This window comes from Cuculus canorus, chromosome 1, assembly GCF_017976375.1.
Source record: "Cuculus canorus isolate bCucCan1 chromosome 1, bCucCan1.pri, whole genome shotgun sequence".
In the NCBI taxonomy this organism is placed as follows: domain Eukaryota; kingdom Metazoa; phylum Chordata; class Aves; order Cuculiformes; family Cuculidae; genus Cuculus; species Cuculus canorus.
The window spans coordinates 166,954,729-166,980,570 of NC_071401.1; the positions used below are offsets into that span (position 1 = coordinate 166,954,729).

At 37.7% G+C, this 25,842-nt stretch overlaps 1 protein-coding gene and 1 long non-coding RNA gene across 12 annotated transcripts in view; one reads left to right on the plus strand and one right to left on the minus strand.

The window, feature by feature from the left end:
- Positions 1–15,695, plus strand: part of LOC128852021 (uncharacterized) — a 30,554-nt gene extending 14,859 nt beyond the window's left edge. For 2 of the 3 annotated variants that reach the window (XR_008449635.1, XR_008449637.1), the window contains one exon: positions 10,143–11,201. This is a non-coding gene — a long non-coding RNA (uncharacterized LOC128852021). Of the gene's footprint in view, positions 1–10,142; positions 11,202–14,584 lie in introns of those variants that run through there. The other variant, XR_008449638.1, reaches the window with a different exon arrangement.
- The window catches only part of ATP2B1 (ATPase plasma membrane Ca2+ transporting 1), a 64,654-nt gene that overhangs the window by 3,801 nt on the left and 35,011 nt on the right, over positions 1–25,842 (minus strand). For 7 of the 9 annotated variants that reach the window (XM_054065228.1, XM_054065202.1, XM_054065178.1 and 4 more), the window contains 15 exons: positions 23,165–23,203; positions 21,941–22,102; positions 20,101–20,315; positions 18,761–19,003; positions 15,719–15,960; positions 12,800–13,037; positions 11,762–11,941; positions 11,593–11,680; positions 11,210–11,316; positions 8,932–9,123; positions 8,517–8,730; positions 8,189–8,400; positions 6,285–6,392; positions 3,528–3,710; positions 3,132–3,218 (listed from right to left, as the gene is read on the minus strand). In XM_054065228.1, the coding sequence (XP_053921203.1) occupies positions 3,132–3,218; positions 3,528–3,710; positions 6,285–6,392; positions 8,189–8,400; positions 8,517–8,730; positions 8,932–9,123; positions 11,210–11,316; positions 11,593–11,680; positions 11,762–11,941; positions 12,800–13,037; positions 15,719–15,960; positions 18,761–19,003; positions 20,101–20,315; positions 21,941–22,102; positions 23,165–23,203 (2,510 nt within the window). Of the gene's footprint in view, positions 1–3,066; positions 3,219–3,527; positions 3,711–6,284; positions 6,393–8,188; positions 8,401–8,516; positions 8,731–8,931; positions 9,124–11,209; positions 11,317–11,592; positions 11,681–11,761; positions 11,942–12,799; positions 13,038–15,718; positions 15,961–18,760; positions 19,004–20,100; positions 20,316–21,940; positions 22,103–23,164; positions 23,204–25,842 lie in introns of all 9 variants that reach the window. The other 2 variants (XM_054065243.1, XM_054065235.1) reach the window with 2 other exon arrangements.

Sequence of the window (25,842 nt, forward strand, 5' to 3'; positions counted from 1 at the left end):
TTGAAGAGGTAAAACAAAAGGCAAGGCAGAAGTCAGTAACCCTTCTGTCCAACACTTTCATCAAGATAGTTTCCCCTTATGTTGGCATCCTATTCAATTCTCAACATCTCTACTTTAAGTAACCTGAGTAAGTCTTGGCAAAGCAGTTTCAATGGCAAAGCAACTCTGTAACAAGAACTTACTGTTACAAACAGTAAGTCCAACTTAAAGGTATTTTTTAGGACATTCAAGATAACTTGTTTCAAGTTGAGAATTAAGTCACCACTAGTGCTTCTGCAGAGTTCCTTGCTAGTAAAAAATCGACTTCTAGCTGAAGGAATGAAGCTGGAAGATAAGTAGATCAAGAGCACTAACTTCAAAACAGCTACAATACGCCAGACACCCCTCCACCCCTGGTAAACACAGGGAAGCATTCCTCAAAAACAAGTGTTGTCAAATTTGTTAACACAGAATAAATAGCACAGGATAAATCTTAGATCCCCAGTGCATCCTTTGACCCTAGGAGTAACATTGTTCCCACCCACTCTCTCAGAGCACTTGTAGTATTTTACAGGAAAGCTATCAAGTTCACATTTTCATACTACAAGTACACAGCTGAGTCCTATTAACCATGGAAACCTTGGGCAGCCATGCACGCAAGGGGGAGGATGTAACTACCAATAAAAGGACATGGAACAGCGTGAATTCAGTGCTTGAGAAGTAAAAGATTACAACAGCAACTAGTACTTCATTGCTCAACAGATGGAAAAAGTGAGCACGCTGTAAAGGAGCTGGCGTGTTGCAGGAGCTTTAAACAAGCCCAGCAAGCTGCATAAACTGCCTTGGCACTTACCAAGAAAACCAGTGATGACAATGCCAGCCTCAAAGTTTGTAATGCCTTTATCTGGCACATTGCATCCCTCTGTACCACTGATTTATGCAGCAAAATGACATATGACTGCCTTGTGGGATGGGTTTTTCATTGCATACAGATGGTAAGTTAGAACACAAGCAGTAATGGAAAAAAAATTGGCTTAACAACAGCTGTAATTATCATAGGAATATAACCATAGTAAAGGCTAGATTCCCATGCAGAATGCGTACTAAACAAGTGGTCTGGACACTCCCATGAACCCAGGACACTCAAAGAGTCTAGCCATGAAGAAAGAAATCAGATTACCAGTGTTTTAGGTTAAAAAGACAAAATCTAGTGTTTTGAAAGCTTTGTTTTTGACTACTCACAATAATTGGTTAAGAGAGACAACTACAAATAAATTGCCTAAGCAAACAAGACAATCTGTTATATTTAATTTCTACTGCCATCAGGCCTTCCTTATATTAGTATCAGAATAGCAAGGAATGCAGTAAGCACTCCAAATTCTCCTAGCCAGATGGCTATGTAGGAGTTGTAACCTCCCTTCATAGGAACAGTGGAACTGTTTTCCAACATACAGCTCCAAAACTTAGACACAATGAAATAACACATCTGTTTCCCATTAATACATATTAGTTATTTAAAGTTGTTTTCCTGGAGGGTGTTACAGAAAGCTGTACTACCTGGTGAGGATGTAAACTATTTTTCTGCTATTGCAGCTCTGTATCTACGTTGGTCATCTGATGCAATGAGATGCTGCAGTGCTACGTTAGATTCTGCTCAAATGGCAGCATGGCATGAAGTGGCTCCCTAGAGAATTCTGAATGTCTAATTAAAGTTCTTGAGTGTAGTTAGGGATACAGGTTACTAATTAGCATTTTAACTAGGAGATGCAATCCTATGCACCTTTACTGTTCAATTTACTTTTCATTTTGTCTTCTTGAGGCATGTAAATTTGTGAGCTGAGCTTCTCAATACTACTGCAAAGTAGGGAAATGCCCATCTCGCCAATGGAGTACAAGTACAAAGGTAAATGCTTGTGCAAGATTACACAGGAATTCTGGAAAAGCCGGGGTGGGGGTTGGGAGGAATTATCAGAAGAGAACATTTCATTTAAAACAGCTCCTGAAATTAAAGGTCTTCATCCATCTGGTAATCTGAAAGTTTAAAAAGCAGGAGAGGGGAAAGAAGCCCTCTGAGAGTTATTTTAAAAAACATTTTAACAACTTTCTCAAGGAAATTATAGAAATAAATTGAACAATAAATTAAATTAAGGTGTAAAACTCGTTCAACAATAGATATTAGCTATGAGTATTCAACTACAACTGTTATTCATCTTCAGACTCCATAGTTTAATCCTACACACGCGAGTAATTAAACCTCTAACCTTTACGGAGAGGAAGGCTGAAACTGAAATGCCACTTAGAATACAGTATAAAGAGGGTGGAATTAAGGTGAGACAAGAACTTTACTTTCACTGATGGCTTATGAACTGCTGCCAGAAGAACCTAGAGAGGGAAAAAAAAGCCTTCAGATTTGAATGAAAGTTTCACCATTGAGCTTAAACCTTTTTTTTCTTTTTTATATTGGCTAACTAAATGTTTCTTCTGACTTGTACACAGTTTAGAAGCCTTGTTTCGCCACCTGAATCCTGATGTTGAGAAAGTCATGTTATTCAGTAAAAAAAGGTCCAACAGAAGTAGAGATTTTAGAAGGTTCTTACAGGCTACAAAGAAAATGCATTTAGTGCTCCACGTTCTAACTACGTTCATATGTTTAACACACCACTTGCTTTTCCATCAGCTTGTTTACTTTAAGTATCATTTGTGCTGCAGTGTAAGACATCTATTTTTGTTGCCCTGGGACCATGATTGAAAAATGAATAAGTGAATTAACTGTACGTCACCCTAAGAGGCATATACTCGAAAATTTACAACAGTTTTCCCATTTTATCTTAAACATCCCCCTGTACACGAATGGATGAAGGCACAGGATGTGCAGGCTCACAACTTTCATATCAAAGTCTTTTGTTGAAACTGTTCCACCTGTTCTCAGCCCTCTAAGAAAAAAAAAAGTCTTGAGGACTCCACTTTGTGGGAGAGCTCTATAAAAGCCTTAACGATGATTTAAAGTACTAAGGAGAAAATGAGAAACGTTAGGTATGTGAATTAGGAAATGTTAATTTCATGCACTTTAGGAACACACACTCACACCCCACAGTAGTAGAAGCAGTAGTAGAGGAAAACACTACATGTGTAGGGGTAGAAATATTTGTTACATCATGGTGCTGGCTGGCGATGGAGGGTTGCCGCCTTAGAGCCCCCTGAATGGTACTTCCACTCTGGAAAGCATTCACTACATCCATCTGCAAGGAATCAGAGATTGTGACAGCTGGCTCAGCAAGAGAGAGAGAGAACAAGAGAAAGGACCATCCCATCTACAACATACAAAAAGTAAAGAAAAAAGGCACTTTTTAAAATAGAGCAGATAAACAGGCAAGAGATGCATTTAGAGCTGAAGAAAACAGAAGACCCTGAGGGATTACACATCCATCCATACCCCCTTTGGCTGTCTCAGCCAGACTAGTTAGAACTGCCACCTTAGTCAAAGGACTGGAGAAGAAGAGATCTCCCTCATTAACACCCACTGTGTCCTACCTTTTTCAAGACCATACCTGAGTTTGTATCCTGTTTAGGCCCCTAAACCACAAGATCTGACCACGACGTAATTCTCTCTCGGCATGATCAATCTCCTCTACATCTTCTGCTAGTTCTTCTTCAGGAATCTCCTCCTTTTGTGTTCCATGACCAGCTTCTTTAAGGAATTTCAGACGGCTGGTTGGAATTGTTGAAATCAACTAACGGTGAATGAAAATATGAATCAGAATTATTCTTTTATTTTTTTTTCATTAAAAAAACAAACGTAATACCAGACTTAAGCCTTAACATAATATCCATAATTAGCAAAGTTGAGAAAACAAATTATGTAAATAGGATGAGCGCATTAATGTAGAGAGACTAGTCCAGCTGAATAGCTGCAAAGCTGTGAATATCCTTACCACCTCCACTGAGGTGTGAAGTTAAGTTTGGACTACAAACCTAGAAAACAAAACATCCTTGCTAGAGACAAAAAATTCCATCAACATTACTTGACCAGGCAGGAAGGAGCAGTACTGAAGCTACAAAAGCCACTAATTCTGTAGATTATGCTTATATCTAGAGCTTTCAGAGCTCCATCAGTTTGACAAACATGATGTGTTACCTGAACTACATCATTTAATTAAGGTTGCAACAGTTAATTCAGAAATAGAGAACAGAGTTCTTTCATGACCTAGAAGGTATCGATCCATTTGCAAGGCGAATGATGTTTCCCAAAACCCTTATCCCCAAACTGCTACTTTGCCATTTGGTGTGCTCCAAGTCATCTATCTTAAATTAAACAAGAGCTATGTATAGCTGTTCCAGCTTTCCTTTGCATCCCCACCTTCAGGGCTATTCTGATGAACTATGTAGTTAAGGGGAGTCATCTTTTGATACGTCCCATCTAGCAGATCCAGACCAGTTCCAAGACTGCTTTCCTTGATCATCACAAACCTAGACGACCATTTCAGCAGCTGCAGAGGAAAAAGACTGCTCCAAAAGCAAGATAAACATGCCTTCATGCTGAAATTGCTACTATGAATGCTCCCAGATCACACTTCTGTTTCCACTGCTCTCAAGAAAGTCACAAGCTCTTTTACTTTAATGAGATGCTAAAGCAGCATGAACTGCAGCAGGGAAGCTTTGCCCTTGCAAGGCGCTTGGGTCAAAGGTATTTCAAGCCATCTTGATCCTCTTCTAGGCTACTTTTAAACCTCAGAGTGACTCTTATTTGATTTTTTAAAACCATTACATTTTCCAGAACACCTTATTAAAACGCTTATACCCTTTTTCAGAATATGTGACTACGTATGTACTTACAACTAGAAGTCCCCCTACCAACTTTATACTGAAACCTGATGTGTCCTTTACAAAATGGAAGGAAAGAAACTGTAATGGAAAACTCTCCGTGGGGTATGAAAAGTTTAGACAACTATGTCATTAAATAATGGAAAACTCCGTAGCTCTAAAGTTTCATGTAAATAAGCTTGCTGCTTACAAGCACTGTTGTGCATGCAGTAGTAATAAAAATACAAGTCAAAATCATAATGCAGTAGCTTAATAGTCTGGATAACTTTCCAATTAGTTCTTTATTATGCAAATGAAGACTAAAGAAAAAGTTGATTTGAGTTTTGCTGCATTTCTTGCTACTCCAGGAAGTTTTCAAATCAAAACCATACTATTAAGTTTAACAATTCTGATTTTTTTCAAGGAAACCATTCAACACTACATTAAATCTATTTCAATTTTAACATGTTCCTTGCTTCTGTATTCTTACAGAGCTTGTTCCAGTACTTATCTGGATAAAGATATTTCATTTTTAAAAGGTAACTACAGCTGCTTCTAGCTTAAAGTTACTAAACATAAACCAATTATAGCATCTCAATAAGAAATATAACTAATTGACCAAGACAGAGTAACGAATATCCAACTAAGGACTTAGTAGTAAATTTTAATCATTATTTACTGTTACTCTCCATATATTCATATAACCCACTCAAAAGATCTGAATGCTGAAGATACTGCATTTGTATTTTCCATGTATAATATTCTAATACAGCGCTACAGACTAGGAAAAGTCTGGCCAGAAAGCTGTCTGGAGGGAAAGGACCTGGGGGTTTTGATTGACAGAGAATTGAACATGAGCCAGCAGTGTGCCCAGGTGGCCAAGAAGGCCAATGGCATCTTGGCTTGTATCAGAAATGGCATGACCAGCAGGTCCAGGGAAGTTATTCTCCCTCTGTACTCGGCACTGGTGAGACTGCACCTCGAATACTGTGTTCAGTTCTGGGACCCTCGCTACAAGAAGGATGTTGAGGTTCTGGAGTGTGTCCAGAGAAGAGCAATGAAACTGGTGAAGGGGCTGGAGAACAAGTCTTATGAGGAGCAGCTGAGGGAACTGGGGTTGTTTAGCCTTGAGGAGGCTGAGGGGAGACCTTATTGCTTTCTACAACTACCTGAAAGGAGGTTGTGGAGAGGAGGGAGCTGGCCTCTTCTCCCAAGTGACAGAGGACAGGACAAGGGTGAATGGCCTCAAGCTCCGCCAGGGGAGGTTCATGCTGGACATCATGAAAAATTGTTTCATGGAAAGGGTCATTGGGCACTGGAACAGGCTGCCCAGGGAGGTGGTTGAGTCACCATCCTTGGAGGTATTTAAAAGATAGGTAGATGAGGTGCTCATGGAAATGGTTTAGAGGTTGATAGGAATGGTTGGACTCGATAATCCTAGTGGTCTTTTCCAACCTACTAATTCTATGATTCTGTGATTTAGCATTTTGAAAAAACTAGTTTACCTGGCCCCAGAGTAGTGTTCCCATGCCCAGGAAAATGGACCACAGCCACTGTTCAATTGAGAGTTCTGAGCAACTGAAAGGCTTCCCACCAAACTGCACAATAATTATCTGTAAAGAGCAACATCATTAAACAACAAATATAAGTGACCTGTTACTATAAAGTTTGCTAATGCTCAGGATCCCTACAGACAACTCTGCATTAAAACATAGTATTTCCCATCTCATTAATCATGCACTTCCACTGTCTCAGCATTTCGAGCAAGTTTCCAAACCTTATCCATCTTTTCTTTTGCTTTTCAGTATTTCAAGAACTACTTGTTTAGTTACTCTGCAAAATCATAAACACCTTTTGACTGCTTCTTTGTGCTTGCAGCTCCTCTCCTTCATTTTACAATTACAGTATGTATTTGATGCTAGAAATGTACAGTGATTTATCATATGAACACCTTTCTCATAATCAAGTTTATCAATAAACTTCTATTAACAAAAATCATATATCCACAAGACATGAAACATTTCAGAAATACTTCAACAGAATGTTACTATGTATCTCATCAATGTTAAATGTTGGACTTTATATCTTGGGGTGAGGGGTCAGAGAACGAAAATTAAAAAAAACTAAATTGAATTAGCTCCTATTGACTTACCTACTACAAAAGGCCCTAATGATGAGCAAGGAATTACACGTGTGAAAGTCTGCCCTGTAGAATCAAGGATTACAGCAGCAGAGCAGGAATGAAAAGGAGAAAGTATTGACCATTAAGTGGGACACTTAGCTGAAAATCCCAAGAGTATCTTTTTATTAACACAGAATAAAACACTGAGATGACAACCCAGAAGTCACTTAGTTGGGAAGACACTCATTCCTCCAGGGTTATAAAGGGAAAGCAGTTACAGTCAGGAGTCATTTCTACATATTTGACTTTGTTGCACAATAACAGTCAGTCTGCTGCATATGCAATTGTAAAAACAAGAGCTTCTGAAGACATGGCATCTAAAAAACCTAAACGTGGGAGAATAGATAAACTAACTTTACATAAAGTAGTACATTTGCATTGCTTTGATCACTATGAATTTGGTCAACTTCATGGAATCCCAAGTTTAAGGAGAAACTTAAGGGGTGGGTTATATCTGAAGTCCAAAATAATTTAAATCAAAATGAGATCTGAAAAATGGCAGCATGCTTATTACTTTTTCTGACGAGTTCAAAGTTAAGGTCATTTAGGAGGACAAACTATTTCTTGTAAACTATTCTCTTCAGACTCACTTCTGACTTGGTATTTCTCAACACCAGTGTGTTAAATTAATCAATTTGAGACAATTTAATTTCATTTGTTAGCAGATACGGACTTAACTAGCTTTTACAAAATCTGCCTAGATGCACCAACAGAAGGTCCCTAAACATCAAGTGTTTTCCACATCAAAATAACACCTAAACCAGCAACATTTGTATAGATAACAGATTTCTGTATCAGAAGATGAGAACCAATATTTAACTACCTAAAGCTTATTCATGTCCTAATCTCATTAGTAATATATGAGAAGTTGTAACCCTTCTATAACTATTTAAATGGGCTTTTGTTCAGATGCACACAGATACTATCTATGAGGAACTTTTTCATATTTTGTCAAGAAATTAGAACACTAAGACCAAATTGAAGGACTAGAAAATTCAAAAGGTAAATACAAGTACTACTACATTCCAATTTTGCCAATTTCAAAGAGGTCTTACCTGAAAACCCTGTCAAGCAGCACTTCCAAGTGACTCACAGCATGTTCAACACTGCACCTTTCACATCGCAGAAACTAAATGCCTGGCACTAGTTGATTAGCATTTCCAAGGTAAGCAAGTACATCAATGTACTAAGTGCATTTCCACTCACAACCCCAAAGAAGATACTTACCTGCACAATAAATGTCCCCAGAACAATAGAACAGAAGATAGCGTTGTTAAAGATTCCTTCGAAAACGTTTCTTTCACCATGAATTTTTCGAGCATTAATTTCGTTAAAGAGCTGCATCATCACAAATGTATTAAATACAATAGTATAGTGCTCTGAAGGAGGAGCATGAAGAGGTGCATTTCTTCCACTATCGATATCAAAAATTTTCTCACCTGTGTATAAAAGGCATTTATCAGCAGCTTAATTGGTGTCTTTACACATACACTACAAAAAAAATAGTTTTAAGCTAACCTTTAGAATAACTTTGTTAAGGCCTCAGTATTCTTACCAGCAAACAGGAGTGTGAAGACCACTACGAGTTGGTAGAATGCATGACCCAAAATGTTCTTCATCATTGTACGAGAAATTAAAGGTTTGTTTCTACCATAAGGCTTTCGCAACAGAAGAGCTTCAGTGGGGGGTTCTGTTGCCAAGGCAAGAGAAGCTAATGTGTCCATTATGAGATTTACCCACAGCATCTGCACAGCTTTAAGCGGAGAATCCTACAAAGATAGATACATAAACCCTCCAACAAAAGTGATCAAATTGCTGCTATTAAACACATTTACTATACAACATTAGCATATTCTGAAGAGCACTACGTTCTTTGGACTAGTATTTAACTGAAAGTTTTGTATTCAAAGTTAACTAATCCTGACATTTTCAACCTTTATTAGCTGAAACAGACTACCAGCAGTACGTACTTGTGTTATGCATGCTCCTGTAAAAGCAACAATTACTGCTACTACATTGACAGTAAGCTGGAACTGAAGAAATTTGGAGATGCTATCATACACGTTTCGACCCCACATAACTGCTTTAACAATACTTGTGAAGTTGTCGTCTGTAAGGATAATATCAGAAGCTTCTTTAGCTACATCTGTTCCAGCAATACCCTGGTAGAAAAAGAAAAACAATATGAAATATAACAGGATGCACTGACATGTAATAAACGCTATTAATACAAACTTGGTCAGCATTCACTTTGATGCACCCTGTCTAAAGGACCATTTTAATGTAAGTACTGAAAGTTTTACTGAATCAAGTCCTGCTTGCAAGTTCTACTCAAGCACGTGAAAATGTAAATGAAAAACAGGTAATGTTGTCTTTGAAAGAAAGACCTTAATAATAAAAAATCCTTAAAGTGACAAAGACACTGTGTAATTTCTCCCAAAGAAATGTTACTGAACCCTGTTCAACTTCAAGGCCACCAGATGGTGCAGTACTACAGTTTAGTTTATGTCCTAATGAGTTTGCTATTATGGATTCCAGCAGTAGGGTAATGCATGTGTTCACAACGCAGAATAATACACATTACCAAAAACCTTTTGCAGAAGAGCATTGGCATTAAACAGTAGAATATGCAATGCCATTGCATACAACACTGCAATGCAATATGACTTTAAGGTTTAAGCACTTGGAAGTATCCACATAGTTAAGCTGAGTTCTGTCTCATACCTACTTCAAGGGTATTTATTTTGCTGTTGGCATTTCAGAAACACTAACTCAATTGCAAATGTAATGATCCTTATTTTTGATACATTCTTTTGCCAAGAAAATGAGTCACCTGCAGAGCTATCTGTATACCTTAAAACTTTAAGTATCACATAGTAGGTGTTATATTTCAAGTGCTATTTAGATAAAGAGAAAAATCAGTTTCTTACACAGATGGATATAGGCAGTAAGTGCAGGAAATCTTTAAGTTCTGGAAGATGAAAATAAAAATTTCTCTGACAGTGCCAACTACAAAAGCCACACAGCAGCAGCAAACAGATACTTATTAAAAGACTGTTACAGTCCAAAGAGCATTTCATGTGTAGCTGCCAAATTTTCAAGTTATACTTTTAAAAAAGCTTATTGGAAAGCTTATTACATGAAAGCTCTTCATCTTCTCTTTTTTTTTTTTTCTTTCAAGGTTATCTGAGTCAGTGCATCTGCAACGTGGTGTAGGAAGGTGTGGTCATCTTTGTTCCTTCAAATGCTTAATAATGAGTTTTTAAAACCTAAAGTGACCTACTAGCACCAAAACTCCACTTTTTCAGACTAAGGCTGAGAAGGAATCTTGAGGCAGGAAGAAGATTGAAGAATCTATCTTGCAGTATTACGAAAGAGACAGAAAAAAGCTGCAGCTACATACTTAAGGCATGAACCTATCTACTACTATCACTCAAAGAAAACTCTGGTTTAATTGCAAGCCTGCAATAAATTAGTGCTTAACACAAGTTAAATAAATCTAGGCTATGAAGTTCTACTCCCAGCAGTAAATTTTCATTACTTCTGTCAAAGACTGAGTTTGGATACCATCTGGAAGGTTGTTTGAGAATTTAAATTAAGAAAGGCAAATAATCCAAGGAAACATCCAGACAGATTAAGATCCTAGATTGTCATAAAATGCTCTTACTTCAGTTGTAAAGGAGGGATCTCTTAGTATAGCTTCCACAGACATTTTATACATCGACCATCAGTCTCATTATAGTCTCCCTATTCCTATGCATCTTTTAATGAAAAACAAATGAATAAACTCATTCCATATTGTGTATAAGCTTTACTGAAAGTCAACATAGTATGCTATTTACCACCTAGAGTCATTCTTGCCATATATTTAACAGATCTCATTTCTGAGATCTTCAGTATCATTAATTCTGTTCCTATATTCCACAACAAGCCTTTGCATAAGAATGGTTTTGATTTTAAGTGATGCATAAAAATGGTTTTGATTTTAAGTGATGGGGATCTACAGTTTGTTTTATTCAGTGGTAAACACCACAAATTTCATTACCATCAAATAAAACTTGGTTTTAAAATATGGTTAGGTTGGACCATGGAGGAAGGAGGAAGAAGTAATTAGTATAAGTGTGAAAGATGTTGACACCATTAACTTGATTGTATATTAGGTTCACGAAACAAGCAACATTCTTTGAAGTGATTTGATAAGCTATTTTATCCAAATCAGTCTCCAAAATAGTAAAGAGAAAAAAATACCATAGCAAATCCAACATCTGCCTTCTTCAGAGCTGGACCATCATTTGTACCATCACCAGTTACTGCTACAACTTGCCTCTGGTCAAAGACAGTGCTGTCAATTATACCTAAAATAAAATGAGAATTGTGTTTTATAGTTCAAAATCAACAACATAGCCCAGATAACCTGAGAGGGCAGCTCACTCTTGCCTTCCTTAGTTATCAAAAAAAAAAAAGTCACAATAGATCATTCGAGTTGACTTCATTCCTAAAACAGAAAAAAAAAAGTCACTTGGCAAATGCCTCAAGCATTTCCCACTGCTCAGTCCCTGTTTTTTTTCTAAAAGCATTTAAAAAAAGTAAAAATCTACCCTTACTTAGAAGCTCAGATTGCTTTTCCTTACCTTTTACTAGAGTGTGTTTGTCTGTGGGAGAAGATCTTGCAAGAACACGAAGCTTTGGCCAAATTTTATCTATTCGCTCTTGCTCTATCTGCAAAAAGAACATTGGTTATATTTTACACTTAGGAGACTTAAATAACGGCTGATCTACTTTCATGGTCAGTATGCTTACCTCTCCTTTTTCATTACGTATTCTTCTGTTAAAGTCTTTGCCCTCTAAACACAGGAAGTCTTCACCAGGATTCAGAATACCACATTTTAACGCAATAGCACGAGCAGTGTTAATGTTATCACCAGTGACCATACGTACAGTTATGCCTGCACGTTGACATTTTTTTATTGCATCAGGTACCTGTTAGCAAAAAAAAAAAAATGCGAAAAACACAGGGTCAGAGACTGTACATCAGTTGAATAAATCTCGACATGTGAGTGAAAGGCATGTAGCTTACCATAATTCTTTTCCTGAAAATGACACAAATGGCAATTCTGGCAAAGGGTTTTGCCATACTGTGTCCCCTGCCTTTCTCCCAATCTCCTACATCCACCTCCCTTCATTTTTCAAATACTGCAGTATTAAAACATAGCACAAAAATCCTCATGACATTAGGCTGTGGTATTCAAAAGTATAGAATATTGATTTTTCATTTATTATTATGTAAAACAAACTACAGCTCACATTCCATTACCTCCTCTACAAATTTCAGCACAAAGTGATGCTAATACAGATCAGACACAAGTTCCACCTACACGTGGCACAAAAGCTTTCGCCACTGAGAAATACTGCTCTCTTTAGACCTCAACCACAAGCCAAACTCCTTAAGTCAGTTCTCAGGTGACAAACCCTCTTCCCCATCATTCGTCATGAGAAGCTGGCAACAAAACGGCTAATATTAACCTAAACAATACTCCCAATAGTCCAAGTGGTAAAAAAAATGACAAATTCTTCCATCTACTAAGACTCTGCACACTAAGCGCCTTAAGTCATTAGTTTGTACAGAGCTTCAGTAACACAGCATAAGTGACATTAAGAAGTTTAAACCTGCTTTTGTAGCTCCATTAACTTTCCCACCAAGAAATTAGATTTTCATTTATCAACCATACTTAAAGCATACAATAAAAATTCAGTTTCTTGTACTCCCTGCAAGATGAAGAGCAACATGAATCAAGATCTGTTATAGAGAAATCACTGCAGTTTAGCCAGTGACCCTACCTCAGGTCTCACAGGATCTTCAATCCCAACAACCGCAATGCATGTCAGACCAGTAACGATATCATTTTCGTTGTCCCATTCTGGCTCAGGTTCCCCTGCTGGGAAGTCTCTGAATGCCAGGCAGATGGTTCTCAGCCCTTCGGAAGCCATTGGCTCAATTACAGTTTTCACGATATCATCGCGATCCCTAGGTCTAAATACCTTTGGTTCTCCATTAGCACTCAGTATCTTGAAGCACCTGAAACGGGCAGTGTAAAGAGTTATCCCACAAGCTTTGTTTTCACTAGACTCACACACAAAAAAGCCAGTAGCAGCATCTCTAAAGTAATCTCCATAGGCACTTAATCTCTTTCCAATTGTAAAACATACTAGTTGTAGAAAGTTACCTGAGACAGTCATCCCAAGATGAAAATAATGCCCAATGAATTTAGGACACAAACATTAGTTACCTTTATTGTATGTAAACAGACTGGTGTCTACCCTGGTTGAGTCAGTCAATCTAGTTTCAAGTTCAATAAAATTATCTCATTTTGTTAACAACTGCAGAAGAGCAAGTCTCAGAAAAACAGTATGCTTCCAGAACATGCATGTGGTGCTTAAACAGCTTTAAGTACTAAACTTACAGCACTAAAATCGAACTCTTGTACTGCTATCCTTAAGAGCAGTAAATTTTGCCTCAAGCTCCTGTCAAATCTAACTGCAGAGAATTCAAAGAGCACCCGGCATAATGCTATTAATGTGAAGCATCAACTTAAAAAAACCCCAAACATTTCTATCTGATTAAATGTTTGTAGAAGAGACTAGAATCAACACTAAGTACTCCAGTATTTCAATACATGCTCTTTTTAAGTTATGTTTCCTCATGCCAAAGATGCTGCTGCATTTACAGACAGCACATATACTTTACCAATACTGATGCCATGAATATATAACACTACCAAATATTTTAAACAACAAATTTAGTCTTGTTTGTCTGCATCCTCAGCAAAGTTCTACCATAAAGCAACACCATAAGCATGTGTTTTATAAATCAGTACTAATGCGGCACTGAAAAAAGGATAAAAATTTATTACTTCTTTAAAAATAATAAGCTCAGACCTGGCAGATGTGCTAAGATGACTACTACTGCATGTAAGTGTTTAGTCCAAGAGTTTAAGGAATTCTCAAGTGCAACACACAAAAAAGGTTCCACCTCAGCCAGAAAATGAAAATGAAGCTTAAAGCTTTATACTATTCATAACAAATTAAATCTGAAGTCTTTCTGAATTCCCTGATTTTGGCTTTCTGTTCACATGTCTGCAAACACTAAGGATAGCTTCTGCCACCTGCAATCCGAATTCAAAGTATTCCAAGATGACTACCTGGAAGCCAATAAGTTTTATGTAAACATTTCATTGAAACTCACTTCACGTATTTGACCTGATGGTAAGGAAAGAAGAATAAAACTACTCTGCTGAAAAGTTTGCTGCATTTCTTCCACATTTATTAGTAACTCATTTGTGTCTTATAGATATTAATATTTAAGCTTTCAGTGCTCCAGAGTAGTACTACATGTTAAAATAAAGGATGAGCAGCACGATTGACAAACTAGGTTATAAGCTCTGAGATTAATTTCTGGCACTGCATAGGTAGTGGGCAAAGAAAGTGGATTATGATGGTCAGACTTCTGGTCAGGCCATACTTTGATAATAGTTTTGGAATTACAACTACTCCAATAGTATCCAAATCAGTCTATGTTTTTTCATTTTTTGCCAAATGACCTCATTATTTATTTTCTTTTCTCAGGTATGAAGCCAAGTGGACCACATGAGTCTCAGCTGAATGAGTTCTGCTAACTTCTACAGATTAATTGCTCAATAAGATAATAAGGCACATAATACTTCTGAAGGCAGAAGTAATAAAAATAGAGGCATAATTATTCACTGATGAGACTTGGCTTAAAATCTACCTATGAAAAAATTCACATCTAAATCTAACATTCATATCAAAAAGAACAAGAGTCCTTTAAAGCGTGACATTTTGTTGTCAGCACTAAGCTCAGGAGGAAGGTTTAATCTTTTTTTCTTTAGTGCATCAGTCTTTTCCTAGATAAGGATTGGGGAGGCTAGTAGCAAGCAAAAAGGTAAATTGAAACAATGAACAAAATCTATGCCCTACTCATACTGGAATTAGTCTGACAGAACAAAAACCAGACTGGCTACAGTTGCTGTTCTCGATACATACATGCTTGACTTCTCTCTTCACCTATTTAGGAGTTACCACAGCTGCCTTCATACCCAAAGGTTTGTCCCAGTAGTGACTAATCTCTCACTAATCATCTAATCTCATTCTAATAAATCCTCTATAGATGGACAGGTGGATAAGGAAGCAATTTGCTTTGTCACATTAAAACTCCTCAAGTTTCTCTGCTGGCCAAGTTCAATCTTCTGTTAAAATGGTCAACTTGGACACCAACTTGCACGGGTTTTTGAAGCTAAAAGTAATCACGTTTCAAAGGCACACATCCTTCCTAGAATTTGGGTGTATCAGTTGATGGGACTTTACTGGAAGATGGGTAAGCATTTTGACCAACCACACCTAAAATAGTTTAATTAGAGAATAGATAAATTCATAGATGCTTTTCTGTATCAGAGCAGAGCTCACAAGTTCAAATCAATCATGATCAGCAGAGCTGGGGCATGAGAATTAAAATAACTGAAAAGCTTATTGCCCATCTTACTGTAGAAAGTCAAACAACTGAGGGAGACAAGCTAAAAAGCCTGCTGCAACCCAGGGGTACAGGACTGCTGCATTTGTTTGTGAATAGGACAACAGAAATATTTTGAAGACCATAACACAATGTTTAGCACTTCAGTCTCCTCACCTACCACATCATTTAGCCAAATTTAAATGCTGAATTACAATATTAGCTGTTCTTACTTTTTAAGAACTATCTCAGAGGCACCTTTACTGAATATCCGGAAACTGCCATCAGAGTTTTTCAACACGGTGCTCATAGATTTTCTAACAGAGTTGAAGGTGTACACTTTGTACAAATCCTCTTCTGGAATCTCATTTCTTACGTCCTGATAATCACGTTTTAAATCCAAGAGCAATCCCAGCAAGGCACATTCAGTTTTATTCCCAACATGACGTGGTAGGCCACCTTCTTTTTCAGGAGGCTGCAAGAACAAGAACATTCACTGATTAGCACGTTAACTTAACGAACCACTGAAGTACAGCATTTAGAAAACAAGGAAGCTAAGGCTGAACTTAGTTCTGGGATAGGGAAGTTTCATTTTCACAATGACTCCTATATAGATTTCTGAATCATGAGCCAAAAATCATACTGCTTGCTTTTCAACAAGCTAACAACTTTTGTACCTGGTTAGGATCTTTCAGTTCCTTTCTCAAGCTCAAAAATCACCCATTAAGTTTGTATCAAATCTCAATATGACCTTTCTAATAGGCATCTTGCATTGCTTGATGTATCCATCTGATCAACGGAGTGTAGCTCTTGCCCATGAAGCATAGATAAATTTACTTAAACTGATTTAAGCAAGCTAAATGGCATCATTTCTGTTAAAGTATCTTCTCCTGTAATAACTCTTCCTCAATGACTTGAGCTACGATCACATCGCCTGTTAGCCTTCTACTGAACAAACTAAGTCTTTAAGCTTCTTAAGTCTTACTACAAGTACTGTTTTCCAGGCCATGGCCTAATTAACTGGAAAGAGTTCAGAAACAGGTTTCCAACCCTTTAATACCAGAGCAAGTTTCTTATCTCAGCAATGCGGAATATGCATATACTAGTGCTATAAGGGTATTCAAGATATTTCTGAGCTTAGGGAGCCACAACATTGCAGTGTAGTTTGTAGCAAAATAGGCAGAAGCACGCACTTAGCCTGAGGTGCCTCAAGCAACTAGAGCTGAAACAGAACTATTTTAAGTGGGGGATACATTTTTATCGTTCAGAGCTGCAAGACCTTGGATTTGACTGTATTGAACACCAACACTTTCAAAATATTTGCTACAATGTGCGGTTCTAGGCTCCCCAGTACAAGAGATATGGACGAACAGGAGAAAGTCCAGTCACAGGCCACAATAATGATAAAGGGACTGGAGCACCAGACATATGAGGAGAGGGCGAGAGAGCTGTGACTGTGCAGCCTGGACAAAAGAAGGCTCTAGGGAAGAAACTTATCAGTATGTATTAAATGCCCGAACGGGGCAGGCAGCTGGAACAATGGTAAAGACCACCAAGCCAGACTTCTTAGTGGTACCCAGTGAGGGTACAAACAGTCAAGGAGTACAGACTGCAACTCTTCAGCTCCTAATTGTTGCTGGAGCATGTCCAGAGAAGAGCAACAAAGCTGGTGAAGGGTCTGACGAACAAGTTATGAGGAGCGGTTGAGGGAACTGAGATTGTTTAGTCTGGAAAAGACATTACAGCTCTCTACAGCTACCTGAAAGGAGGCTGTAGAGGTGGATATTGGCCTTTTCTCCTAAGTGACTACCAATAACAGGAGAGGAAGTGGCCTCGCTTTAAGTTTAGACTGGATATTAGGAAACATTTCTTTACTGAAAGAGTGCTCATGCATTAGAACAGGCTTCCCAGGGAAGTGGTGGACTCAACCATCCCTGAAGGTATGTAAAAGACATGTAGACATGGCACTTCAGGACATGGTTTAGTAGGCATAGTGGTGTTGGGCTGATAGTTGGACTTGATCCTAGAGGTCTTCGTCAACCTTAATGATTCTGTGATTTACAATTCTAAAAAAAAAATCCACCTTTTTACTCTTTTTTACACTTGACCAGGTTGCCCAGAGGTTGCAGAGCCTCCATTCTTCAAGATTCTTAAAACCTGACTGGACATAGTTCCGAGCAACTTGCTCTGGTTGACCCTGCTTTAAGCCGTGGGGTTAGACCAGAGGATTTCAACTTTCAGCTCTCTGATTCAATTAAACAGACTAACTAACTCTGACTACATTGGATGTAATTTGATTGAAATTCTGGTAGTAAGGGACCTGGTCAGTTTATAAACAGCTACCTTTTTTTTGTCTTTGTAGAAAAAGGTCTTTAGAGAACACTGAAACTCCTCACATGCTGTAACTCATTAGCAGTATTTCAGTCGTGCTTCAGAAAATCAGTGCTAGTGGTGTGGACAGGCTGCTCAAGTACTGAGAAAGTTCTTGCAGAGTTATTTACCATCCTTACTGGCTGAAAAATATCTATTGGACTTAGGATTTACTGCTGTTCCTGTACAAAGCATTAATAGTGCAGGATTCTACCAAATATTAAAGTGTTAATTTATTTATTTTTTAAAGCAAAATCCTTATTCTTATTTTTATTGTCTTGAAGAACAGAAATTATGCAACACGTTGGAATAACTACAGCAAAGAAGCCATGTTTGGAGTTGCAGAAAACAATGTACACAAGTGCTAAATAGTCCATTGCTTATGTGTATCAGTTCATTATTCTTTCTATTTCAAAACAATCTGAAACTCTCAAACAAGTTATGAGCAAAAATCTTACATTCTAAAGCCTACAAACTCCTACAGCAGTATCTGGAGTAAAAATCTATCAAAATCCTCGTTTTGAATTTTTTTATTACATTCTAGCTAATGCGCTACTCATAAATGTTTACTTTGAAGTAGCACTCAAATACAGCCAAGATGCTCCTGAAGTAAGGTAAACAGCCCCGTTATAAAAGCAAATTCAGACACAACTGTGAACTTAAGAAAGTTATCTAAATTATCAATTTAGACCTAAATTATCAATTTAAACCTAAATTATCAAATCAAACTGAAATAAGCTATTTTTGAAGTTTAGTCTCAAAGGCTTCAGCAATGCACAGCAGGTATAAAACACTTTACCCTGCATTTTCCACACATTTACACTTAACTTCCTATCCACCAGATAATTTGCACCTTTTGAGGAAGTTGTTTAGTTATCTTGATTAGAATGAAGAAATCCACTTACCAGTATTTTGGAAGTATAAGCACAATTAACAGAAATTCCTGTCACAAGGTAAGCCATAGTTTTCTCTGGAATAGCTTCTGGTTCTGGAATTTTTTTATAATGTTTTTCATTGATGTAGGCTTGGACAACTGTCATTCTGTTCATAGTCAACGTTCCCGTTTTATCTGAGCAAATAGCTGTTGCATTGCCCATTGTTTCACATGCATCCAGATGTCTCACCAAATTATTATCTTTCATCATTTTCTAAGAAAACAAAAGAATTTAGGGTATCCAGTGTTACACAGCAGCTTCACAAGACAGCCTTCAAGTTACCTGGCATCTTACAGGATGAACTTGTAGCTGCCACATCCTGTAAGCATTCTTTTAAGTCTATTATGTCAGAATAAACTTCATTTTGAACAAGGTTCATAAACAGTTTTAGTCTCCTGTATCTGCATGTCACATTGACTACTGATAGGAAGCAAACAGTATATGACGATATTTAGAAAGAGAAATAAAGACTCAGCTTTACCAGATTTGAAAAAAAAGTCTTCCTGCTTACAAGAAAGATAAAGTAAGCTACGTTACAGACTTATCCAAACATCAGATGATACGCATTTCAAAGATGCTAGAATCAGATGTAAAATCAAATACAGTTTAGGAGCCTAACATTTCAGCTAAGGCAGTGAAGACTACACAATTTTCTTAGGTCAAACATCATTTTAAATTCTTTACCTAAAAGGTCTGGATAGTATTTTAACCTTGAAGAGGCAGAGTAATTTCAAATGATACAATACTAAAGCCAGTACTAGTTAGTACTGTAAGTTACGCTTTAGAACACAGCCTAAACAGCCATTGTCTTTATAATTAGATTTTCATATCAATAACCAGTCCTAGCATCCTGAAGCAATGAGAAAATTAAAAGAACAAAGAGCATGATTTAAAATACGTGCTGTATAATAAATACGAAGCTATATGTTCTACAGTATTCAGTCCTCAAGGAAAAATCAAACTGGAATTTTGTTCTAAGTACTTAACACGTCAATTAGGTAAAAGCTCAGGTGCACAGAAGAGTTCGTTATTTACAAACACACAGGTCTATTTATTATGAGCAAATGCTACAACATTATGAACTAAACTCATTCATCTTTACCTGGTGACAGCAGGCTGTCACTGCTCATGATTAGTGTGCATTCGGGGGTTAAGAAAAATACAGTCACATTTCTTGCGCAGTTCAGGGAAACAAGAAAAGTTTCTCCCCACTGTTACATATATGTGATGCAGCATGTATCAAATGTGATTTTGCAGCTGATGAATACACCCATCTACCTTTAAAATCTGCTCACCATCTATCCACTCACCTTAACAGAGTAAGCCAGAGATATAGTGACTGCGAGAGGAAGACCTTCTGGTACTGCCACCACCAAGACTGTAACTCCAATAATAAAGAACTTCACAAAATACTGAATATAAATTGGGGTACATTCAGCAAGCCAAGGTCTCTTCTGAATCCAGAAGGTATCAATTACAAAATATAATACAAGGATAATGACTGTGATTGCAGACATCAACAAACCTTGTTAAAAAAAAGAATAAACAGTATTCAGAAGTTATCTCAAATATTTGGCAATACAGACTGTGGATAAGTGCAAATACTTCTGGCTTTATAAAAGTTAGTTTATAGTTAAGACTCTAAAAATAGGCAGGTTGGGAAACACTGAGGCAGCTTCTCAAAGGTATTCTAACTTCCAATGCAAGTATTTCCTCATACCTTTCTCCTAGCAACTTCCAAAATTTATTTTCCTTCTCATTTAATTGAAAAGTGTAGTTCTCATTACAACAAGGGGAGACCAATATGTAAAGTCAATTGAATAAGCAGGATAAAAACTGAAATACTCCAGCAGGCATTCAACAACTCTATTGCTTACTTATTTGATAGCAAACACTGCTGACAATATGTACCCTGCCTCCTACTGAAGGTGGTATTACATACGGCAGGTAAGCACAGTGTTCAATGAACTGAGATGACAAATCAGAACTGCTATTAGCAAACTGACCAGTATACTTCAGACACTATAGGAAAACTGTGAAAGGAAATGGACCTGCCTGGAATAAAGGAAAAGTCACTAGTGTCAGCTCTTTATAGAAAAATGCTTCAATCTGTGCACCATCCCAAACAGTAGGCCCAAAAAAAAAAAAAAAGCATGTGTGAAGAGGAGCATTAAGGGTCCGTGGGCAATTACTATGGGTCAAAAGGTGCATAATGGGGCAAAAAAGACCTCTCGCTTATGAAAAATGTGAAAAAATTGTTTGATAAGGAAAGTATTTTACACTAAACAAACTATGGAAGGTTTATTCAACATCTGTTTCTACACTTCCTCTGAAATATTAACGCTGCTATACATAACTAGAGTGCTAAAGTTACAAATTTATTTGCTCTGTCCTCCCATGACTGTCTTATGACATAGATGGTGAAGTCAGCCCTTTTGTGAGCTGTCAGGTGGGCTCAAGACTTCTAGAGGTTCCTTCTAGCCTAAATCTTTCAACAACTCTACACATACTATGATAAATCCTGAAATAAGTGAATTAAACCTCTACATGCTGTATAGTATAGCCTAAAATTTCCACTGAACTTCATTTTGTTTCAGTCTACTTTCAAGAAGCAACAGTTTACCAAATATTTTGACAAGATGGCTGAACATTTGCTGATAGAGGAGTAACAGAAGCTAAAAGATAGCAGAAAGTCAATAAAAACATAACATGTCAGCAAGTAATATGGTAAGTGATAATTCCTAAGCTTCTGAAAGTACCAGAGATAACCTGGTTGACCCTACCACATTTTCCAGACTTTTCACTCAATTTTTATTTCACTAGGTACACCACTAAATGCCAGATCTTCTCTAAAAAAAATCTTTTCTACAACTGTCTGATGTTATGAAGTTCGAACTTTCTCTTCCAGAAGCTGACACACTAAAGCCTGAATACCTTCAAATCAAGGAAAAACAAAAGCCATCTATATGACAGTGAGAAGTGACTAGCACACTCAGGCTCAATGGCATACTTTGCATGCACTGGAATTTTGCATTTAAAATAGTTAGCCATGACTGGTTTGATCATTTAAATTATCCCCTCAAACTACTTATGTTCCAACTTTATTTAAACATGTGACATCAACATAAGGAGGGTACTGATTCATCATACCTGCTTTGCCAATCTGAACTGCAAGCTTTGTAAGTTTGCCTTGAAGAACGGATTTCTCTTTCTTCGGCAAATTTGCTCTCTTCTTGTCTTTCTCATCTCCATCCCCACCATCCTCACTCTTCAATGGCTGCATTTCCATCGCTGCACCATCCTGAGCTTTAGCTAGAAGTTAAGATTAAATAAAGTTTAGTCCCCCAAATCAATGATATTTAAAGCTTAACATCAGGCTCCACTAAACACCAGTACTGTGTAGTATCTTCTATCCAGAGATGGAACACTACAGATGACTGTTTTGACAAGTGTTTTGGGTGTATGTACCCAAGTGCTAGCAGCAGGGAAGCTGCAGCCTGTGAATAAGACCATGGTGGGGTAGGTTGAACACCTGCATCCCACAGGGGAGCAGATATTCATACTGCAGCCTGCATAGGCAGATATGCCCTAAAGGAAGCTGCAGCCTGTGGAAGGTCTATGCTGGAGCGGGCACTGGACAGGAGCTGTGGCCTGTTGGAAGACCCATACTTGTGCAGCTTGTTCCTGAAGGCCTGTACCCTGTGGAAAGCGCCCACATTGGAGAAGTTCATGAAGGGCTGTGCCCCATGGCAGGGCCCCCATGATGGAGCAGGGCAAGAGCATAAGGAGGAAGGAGCAGCATTATGAACTGATAAAATAAACTCATACTCCATCTACCTGTGCTCCTCAGAGGGAGGAAGTAGAGGAGTCATGAACCAAGTCATGACTCCAAGGAGGGGGATATATTGCATATGTGTGCAAAAGCCTTTTTAGCTGGTCGCGTTCCCTGCATAGTACTTTTGAATCAGCAAAAAATTAATCTTGTTTGAGTCGAGCCTGTTTTGCCCGTGAAGATAATAGTATACTAAGTGATCTCCCAATCTTATCTTAATCCACATGTTCTTCATCCTATTTCCTGTCCTGTCCCACTGAGGAAGGGGAGTGAGAGAGCAGCTGGGTGGGCATGAGGCAATCAGCTAAAGTTAACTCAGTCAAACAAGATAGCTTGAAAATCATTGGCAAAGTTTACTTTCATAGTATCTATGTTGAAATGACCAAGTTAATTTAAGCATTTGTTTTGTGCAGATATACTTATGCCATCTGTAGCTTTGCATCTAAATAGTCAACGTGCATTTTCAGACGAAAGTACTTATTCATTACATACACTCTCAGAAAATAAGGACTTCAAGAAAGGATCAGAGAACCTGTATTTACCTTTGTTACGGTTTTCAACAGCTCCATCTTGCTTTTTACCTGTCAGAAAGGGGAACAAGTTGTGTTTTAAACTGGCTGTGTTCATTTCAGTGTTTACATTTCTATATAATACCCATACCTACCATGCGATTTAAACACGGAAGTGCATTTTTTAAAAAAGTGTAGAACAATCTAGAGGCAGAGAGCTAACACAACTGAGGCTTTAAAAGTGTAAGTAACTCAGAGAAACACTCACATCAGTTCTTTGGACTTCAGTTTTCCCAGTTAAGACTAGTGTAGTGTTATGCTATCACAGTTAAGTTTTCACAGAATACTGATACACACACTTATTACTTGTGTGGAGATTTTAAAAGGCTTGCCGAATCATTTTTCTAGGAAAGAAATTTGCGACTAACGTGATTCTGATGGCCTCAGTCTTACTCTCTATTCTTACAACACTTTGCAATTGTATCTGACTACTACAACAATGAATTGTGAGATCTCATTTCCAGAATTGGTGGTTTTGTACAATACTGCAGAAGCTACTATAGTATAAAATATTTGTAAATCCATACCAAAGCTAAATAGAGGTAGAGCCCTGGATTACTGGATCTATGCTAACCCTATTTACGCAAGCATGAACATAATCTGTTGGCAACATACCAATATTACACCACTAAGCTTAGAGTTCAAGTTCATAATAAAATATTGTTCCTACCTCTGTTCAGAAATGGAATTCAACAAGAGATCATAAAGAACAGTGAAATAAATTAATAAGTGAAACACTAAAGGTAACCAATACATCATAGGTAGCTTATTGGTGCAAGGGGGGCACACTACCTTTCTTTCCTTGAGTTTTCAGGTAAAAAGGTTTAGATACTACCTTGGCAAGTGACAAACTTTTCTCCTAAGCAGAGCAAGCAACGGTTATAGTTATTATTTGCAATAACCTGAAATGAAAGCACAAAACTGAGAAATCTAGAACAAAACCCAGAATCTTTCAGTCTCACTAGTAATTCATTTAGTCTTCAGCCTTAGGTTATGAAGAATAAAATGTATGCGAGTACTCAGGTAGAAGAAAATCAACTTATCAGGCAGCCTGCCTGGCATGACATTCAATACCTTCACTATACTACTGTAGACATAGTCTGATTTGTATACATAATATTTCCTCCTAGGCATACTCAAAACAGCCGACGAGGGGAAAAACAAAAACGTCAAGTTCACCATCTCCGGAAGATGCCACTTCAGACTTTTCAAGAAGTCTTCATCACTGCTTCCTAATTTAGTATCATTCTTTCCTAGTTCTCCCTTTCTTTTTACAAGAGCGAAGCTCTACACTTGAGTCACTTCTAACTCTTGCACATATGTTTGCTTTGACTCTAAACCTAGCCATACACAGCCAACTAAAAATAGCCACTTTAATCTCCTTAACATTCATAGGGCAGCTAATTTAGTTCAACCTGTTTTACCAAGGAGAATCTTACTGGGCACCCAACCTGAGAGAGAGGAAGTTGGCTATCTTGGGAGACAAAAAAAACCCCACAAGAGTTCAGGCCCTATGATACATCATAAAACTACTTGTTAAAAAGGCTTCTGCTTATGGAATAATATACACTAGCAGAGTATTAGTAAAAGCTGTAATATTCTCCATATGTCCTGTAGCAGCTGGTACTGTTGCTTACTTCCTTCTTCTTCTTCCTCCTTAACAGAAAGAGCAAAGGATGGAAACTGTTCCACACTAATCCCTGGAAGCGTTGTATGTCAACTTTTACTCTTCAATGACATCCTTGAGCTTGCAACTAATTTTGAACTTTCAATTCTTCTTGTAACAATTCTTATAAATTACTTCTGAAGAAACTTAATACTTTAAATTTCAAAAAGTCTCAGAATTATAAAGTATTTGTAGATTAGGACAAGAAGACAAAAAGCACAGTTCAGTCCCAATTCCTGCACAAAGCATACATTTCAACAATTGCCTCCTTAGCTTGAAGGCCACAGAGATTCCTAAGCACATTTTCTGTATGGCCTCCCATTACTGATAAAGCAGTATATCTTTCTGTCAAGAAATCTCAGACTCAGTCTCATCCAGTAGACCTCACCACAGTTTCTACAAAAGTTTTTGCTGTGGTGAAGTTCAGTTGTGAACATACATTGAGAGAGCTAGTATCAAACCATTATGGGTTAACATTTCTAAGCTTTGATTCTTAGGATAACGGCTACAGCTTAGATAAGTGACCTTATAATTCCAGCTACTGAGGAAGTCCTTCAAAATAAAGAAGATATTTTACAGAAGGGCTCTAAAATGTTTCAGGTTACAAGACCCTCATCCCTCCAAAAAGAAAGCTTAAGAAAATTGTTGCTAAGGATTTGCTTTATGTATATCTGAGCATTCAAAGTTTCAGCTCTGGAAGAAAAGGAGTGGCAGACGAATCTGCTTACATTTATCAAAGTCAGTCATATATACGTTTAAGAAATCCACAAATGCAGGAGTATCAACGATACAGGCTTTTCGCCTTCAAGTGTCACAGAAGAACTCCCTATGCAGGACATCTTCCATCTGTCAAAAGCAGAACTAGATACTCATTAGGCTGAGTTATCAGCAGTAACCTGTTTGCCATAACAAGTATTTGCTATTAGACATGAAAGTAGTTTGAAATTACACAAATTATACATGGCATGGCTGGTTAGGAGTTGTA